At 43.0% G+C, this 6,155-nt stretch overlaps 1 protein-coding gene and 1 long non-coding RNA gene across 2 annotated transcripts in view; one reads left to right on the forward strand and one right to left on the reverse strand.

Annotated features, from left to right (window-relative positions):
- Nucleotides 1-6,155, forward strand: part of carmil3 (capping protein regulator and myosin 1 linker 3) — a 41,605-nt gene that overhangs the window by 14,268 nt on the left and 21,182 nt on the right. The window contains 8 exon segments of the mRNA XM_007550787.2: nt 106-200; nt 1,133-1,219; nt 2,304-2,413; nt 2,523-2,600; nt 2,690-2,766; nt 3,827-3,931; nt 4,094-4,163; nt 5,893-6,017. Of these exon segments, the coding sequence (XP_007550849.2) occupies nt 106-200; nt 1,133-1,219; nt 2,304-2,413; nt 2,523-2,600; nt 2,690-2,766; nt 3,827-3,931; nt 4,094-4,163; nt 5,893-6,017 (747 nt within the window).
- Nucleotides 4,779-6,155, reverse strand: part of LOC107836070 (uncharacterized) — a 21,788-nt gene continuing 20,411 nt past the window's right edge. The window contains exon 3 of the long non-coding RNA XR_001661915.1: nt 4,779-5,730. This is a non-coding gene — a long non-coding RNA (uncharacterized LOC107836070). The remainder of the gene's footprint in view (nt 5,731-6,155) is intronic.

Genomic DNA, 6,155 nt, shown 5'->3' on the forward strand with positions numbered 1-6,155 from the left:
GCAAATGAATTGATTCAATCAATTAAAAACTATTCTGATTTGTGTGTGTGTGTGCGTGCGTGCGTGCGTGCGTGCGTGCGTGCGTGCGTGCGTGTGTGTGTACAGAGACTTCCCTCAGAAGATGGCCACTGCCCTTTCAGAGAACCCAGCTTCTGTCATCCATTCCATTAATTTGGCCCACAACTCACTGGACAACCAAGGTATCAGGAAATGCGTCCCTCTGACTGTACAATTCACTGTGTCTTAAATAAATTAGATGCGAATGAATGTTTTGTTTTGATCCAAACTAGATGCACTAATTGTCATTTTGTGGCTCATTTCTGATCTATGACTTTTGTAAACCTTTGCAGCCTGACGATACAGATTTCAGCTGATTGGTAGAACCGTGACATAAAGAAATATCAAAACTGTATTTAAAACATTTGTTTTCTGGCAATTGCCAGGAGTGGTACTTTATTTTTGTACTTGGAGCAGAGCCAGCCATTTCACTTGTTTAAAACAAAATGATTAAAGGCATATTCCAGCTGTTTTTAAACTGAATTTTACATTCTGTACTGGCATTTAGCATGTACAGAACTAGGGAAGCAGAGCATGTACTAGGGAATGCATGTTGCAGCTGCAACATGCATTCCCTAGGAAAGAGCATCCTTATCTTAACCCTGAATTAAGATGCAGTATGTTGAGCCTTCCTGTTGTACACTGAGAATCGAAAGCTTTGCTTTGTGTCAGGATAGTGTTGAAAATACCTTTTTTATTTAGCTCTTCAGATTTCTGTTGTTCCAAACTTTTTTTAACACTTTACTAAAACTGAGTAGCTAACACTGAGCCTCTCAGTAACAGCTTCCACACTGAAGAGTTTTGTCAGCATGAGCTTCAAGTATTTCAATGTTTTCACTGATTACGAAAAGAGAGAATGAATATTTTAACCGGCTGGTTACCTTTTGCCAATTCTTATGTGCAGCTTTAATCAAATATTTTTTTAACTATTGTTTTCTTATGTTCTGTTAAACTACTATTTACCTTTTTTTTATATTAAGTGTCCATTACATGATTCACGGTCTAAGGATCTCGTCTCTTACCATGTTTGTTTTTGTATCTTAAGCTAGTTTTTGTGTTTCTGTGAATGCTGCAGGTGTGTCCAGCTTAATCCAGCAGGTGAGTCGCCTTAGCAAGGGGCTTCGTCTCCTGAACCTGTCCAAAACTTCACTTACGTCAAAGGGTTAGTACCTCTTTACTTCTCTCTTGCCTTGACTACATCTCAGGGTGCACTCACACCGGCCCTATTTCGTATGCTTTAGTCTCTGGTCCGCTTGTGCAGACTTTGTGTAGAAAGTCCGGTTCGTTTGGGGAAGTGTGAATCCGAAATCGAACTCTGACGATAAAAAGCAAACTCCACCTACAAACTCCTGTCTCGGTTCGATTCAAGGGAACTCTGGTGTGGTCCGAATGCACGTGTGATCGCAAGCTGACAAACGGAGACGGCTCCAAAAGTGGACTATATCGCAGGGCATTCTGGGTAAATGCAGCCAAAACAAACACAAGAACCTAACGCTATCAGAAGAAATGGCTTATTATCATTTATTAAAGAGAAATCCTACAACCGCTAAAATCTGACGCCATTCCATTTTTGTTTACATGTCACGAAGAAGGAAGATACTCTCGTCACTTCTTCAGAGGTCTTTGTGTCATTTCCTTCTGTGGTTCTTGGCGCAGCGCCCCCACAGGCGAGGGGGCGGAGGGGGTGTTGCTCAAAAGGTTTGAGACAGTGCAGTGTGAAAGTGAAGCTCAAAACAAAACAAATGTTGAAATTTTGGACCCCAATCAAACTGAGTCTACTGAACTATCAGGTGGGAAAAGTATGAGCTCGGTCCTAGCTCGGCTCGACAAAACACAGAATCTGACCAAACCCTGCAGAAGGTGAGCTAATTTTCCTGAACAGAACCCACACTGCGGGTTAGAGGAGGTAAAACCCTCGGAGCTGCAGGTTATCCCCCCCAGGGAGCTTCGCTGTCTCGTGTTTTTCGTCCTGCTACAACTCCAGGTTGACTCACGATGCTGAGCACTGCCCTGCAGGCTGCATGTCTCTTGTTCCTGTTCCCTGCACCCAGTGGAGAATTTAAATATTGCATTGAATTGTTCTGCTTCCCATAACATTCACTGATACTCTCTGCTCTAAGATCTGCATGAATAATGTACGAACGTAAATGTTTTGAGAGCATTCCCAGTCTCTTAATATCATAGCCTCTCATCTGCCCTTGTTTTCTCTCTCTCTTTCTCTCTCTCTGCCTGTCTCTGTCTCTCAGGCGTCGTGTCTCTCTCTCAGGCTCTGTGCTCCAGCGATGAATACTCCAACTCCCTCCTGCACCTGGACCTGAGCAAGAACCCCGGGGTCCTCTCAGGGGAGGACGCCTCGGTCAGACAGCACAATCCATCCGAAACGAGAACACGCTCTCCTCCTCCTCCTCTTCCTCCTCTGCAGCCTGTAACGTGTCGCCTCTGTTCCTCTGGCTTTCTGTTTGCAGAACTTTTATCTCTTCTTGTCTCAGCCAAACTGCCTGGTCCACTTGGATCTGTCGGCCACCGACTGCTCCGTCGACTCTGTCAGTAGAAGCGTCCGGCTCTGCTCAAACTCTTTTTGCCTTTCTGTCCGTGCCCAGATTAACTGCTTCCCGCCCTGTGTCTCATGCAGCTATTTGGGGCTCTTCTGAGGGGGTGTTGCGCTGATCTTTCCTTTCTCAATCTGTCCAAAAATACCTTCTCGCACAGGTTAGTCACGTCTTTAACATCACCTTGACGCCAAGCGTAGGAAGATAGGCGATGCCTTGCGAAAGTATCCCGAGAACTTTTTATATTCTGGAGTTACTTACTGTTGTTTTCTGGGAATATCTCGTCCAGGTTAGAGGGAGAGAGACTCCAACTGGTCCATTCTGACATTTGGCTACGTTCACACAGCAGGTCTTCATGCGCAATTTGTTTTGTTCTTTTTCTGAAATACGACTTTTTGTCATGGTTGTTCATACTACTAACTAAACCCGAGCACACAGCTTCCCAAAGGAGCGCGTTGGTTACACAAGTAGTAATGAACGGAGCCGTTTATGGGTCAATTTTTAAGTTTATTCAACAATGAGAGTCAATAGGATTCTAACAAAACAACCTGAAGGAACCAGATAAGAAGTAAGCACAGCTAATGGTGACGGCCTTCTGTGGAGCGTTGACCGCAGCAACCTCTGTCTGGATGTGCAGTCAGAACCAGGAGTGGTGGGATTGTGATGTAATGCGCTCCGGGGGAACAGACTTCTTTCTTAATTACATAATCATCGTTTTCCGCCATCCGGATTTACCGCATCTGGCTTATTTCTGGTGCAGAATTAAGATGCATGTCACGTCAACGACATAAAAGTTGGATAAATTGCGGCATGACCGTTCAGTCTTTGAAAACAGTCGGATATGTATCCAATTAATTTTTTTGCCGTCTTTTACCACCATTTCGTTCCCTGATTTACTCACATTCATCTCCTCAAAGCGAGTCTAGGAGTGAATCGCTGGAACTTTGTGGTTTCTTCCTGTTCTCCGTATTTAAACTCAGATTTCTCTTTGTACTTTCTGAGAGAATCTTGAATATTTTAGCCAGCCAATCAGTCATTTGACCCCTCCTGCTGGCCTTACTTCCTCAGAAGGTGTAATTGTCATTCTGTGTCTGCGCTCTCACGGCCGCACTCATAATTATCTAGCATTTAACTAAAGTGACTTCATGCGTGGAGCTCGCTTCACCTCATCTCTGCATTACTCCTCTTTGATCCTCCCTGTTCTTCCCCTGATGTCACAGGAAAGTGAAGGATACGCTGCCGTTGTTCCGTCAGTTCTTCAGCTCGGCCTTCAGCCTCACTCATGTCAGCTTCGCCTCTATGAAGCTGCCCCCCGACGTTCTGAGGTATCTGACATGTCATCTTCCATTCCTTTACTCGAGTCGCAGCTCTTTTATCTCGGGTCCGCTGCGAAGGAAGCAAAAAGGAAGCATCTGGATGTGTGAAGCCACGCCAATCAGGTCCGTATTTAACTCTCGTTTTCTTTTTCAATCACTTTGTGATCACAGAGCAGTGCTGTCGGGGCTGACCACCAATCCTCACATCACCGATCTTCATCTGGACATCAGCGGCTGTGAGGTAGGAAGCCATTTTTGCCTCCCTGCAGCAGATTAAATGAGTGTTACTGTGCATATTTCTATATGCTTCCAATTTTAGTTACAATTGACACAATATGCTTCCCCACTTCTGCAGCGATGAAGCTCTAGTTAAAGACAACTTAAGTTTCAGTTTAAAACATAAAAAGACAAAGCAAAAAATACTATGCAGCTGAATAAATTAAAGTCTGTTGTAACATGTGAAACCCTTCCACAAGTGAACTGCTTTCCACATGACTTGTTACATTCAAAAGTTATACCCAGTGGCAACATGTGAAACTTATATTGTGTGGGTTTGAATATAAGGTACGTGGCAAAACGTACCTCAAGCGGAATATGTTAACACGTGTGTTTCAGATGTGAAAATTACTGTTATGTGAAAAATCTTCCCTGTGTTCCTGTCCATATGAGAACGAAATCCTTTAGTTCCATGTGAAATGTACAGAAATACTGTGGAAATGATGTTATAAAATAACACGTGTAACCTAATTTTGCACAAATTTGTGAAAATTATATCCTGGAGTAACATGTGAAATATCTTTGGAAATGACTGAGTGGCAGCATGTGATAGATGAGTTCTGGGATGTGTTTTTTTTTAATGTGTGAAAATATTATTCTTTAGTATAAATCACATTGTCTCCACATGTGAAACACGTTTTTGTGACATGTTTACATGCTGTTCTCGCTGGGCATATGTGGAACATGTGGCCACCTGTTTCTGCCAGCTGCTCAAATGCCAAAAAGAGGAGATACAATGTATTTTGTTTTTTTTATAGGTAACATAAAGGTGTGGAAAAATTTTTCTACTGTTCTTTTCTGTCTATGACTTTACCGTGATATTTAGTTTCCCTTTATGTATCTTTTTTCACGAAACATACCAACTTCACTCTTAATGAATAACATATAGTGACTCAGACAAGATGATAATTAAATGTGTTAAACTCATTTTCATCTTCGGTCACATCAAGATCAAGAATGTTCTCAAAGGGCCGGTTGGTCCAGAACATATTGATCAAATCCATTAACAAACTGATCAAATATTAATAAATAGCTGTCTGCATTTATTAGGGTCTTCTAAAAATGAAATAATATTGAGCATCTGTTAATTATACTGAACATTAATTGTCTTCAGAATTTTATTGTAATCAAAATCACTCTTTCTGTGGCGATACCTTAGAAATATAAGTAATATATGATTGTAAATTAGACTTTTTGTTACTCATCACGCCAATCGTAGGTCCGAAGTGAGACATACTGCAACCTGCAGGTGGGAGTTAGCATCACTTAAACCCAATGTTTAAATTTGTGAAAGCAATAAACTTGTGAAAAAATGTGGGGGTCTTTTGATTTCGAGCGAATTTCCTATTGATGCAATTTGGCAGTGAACAGGTACAAAACTGCTTTGATTTAATAGAATAATGCCTGAGCACACAACTGTGATCTTGAAGGCTCTATTTATGGTTCCCTCTGGAGTCTAGAGAGGACTCATAAAAAGCTGCGGCGGGCATCATTTGGCCCCCGGGCCTTGAGTTTGACACACATGATTTAAACTGTTTCTCTATTTGCAGCTTTGTTAGAACCTCCTCAGGCCACCACTTTCAGTTACTTTAAAAAGTGGGATTTTAACAGAGCTGTCCTCCCACAAACATAAACCTGAGTCATTTTCACTCACGTCTGACCCGTATCGGTCCTCTCCTCTGTCTCATGCTCAGCTGAGGTCTGCGGGAGCCGCCGTAATCCAGGAGCTCTTCCCCCGGGTCTCCTCCGTCGCCACGCTGGACATCTCCGACAATGGTACGCCGCGCGTCCTGCTGCGACCTTGACTTTTTCTGAAACAGTGGTAGAAGACCCAGCATCCCCGCTAATGGATCATGCCACGCTTAGCCCTGCATATGTGTGTGTGTGTGTGTGTGTGTGTGTGTGTGGGTGTGGGTGTGTGTGTGTGTGTGTTGACAGGTCTCGATGCAGACTTGCT

This window comes from Poecilia formosa, unplaced genomic scaffold (genome assembly GCF_000485575.1).
Source record: "Poecilia formosa unplaced genomic scaffold, Poecilia_formosa-5.1.2 Scaffold37, whole genome shotgun sequence".
Lineage (NCBI taxonomy): Eukaryota > Metazoa > Chordata > Actinopteri > Cyprinodontiformes > Poeciliidae > Poecilia > Poecilia formosa.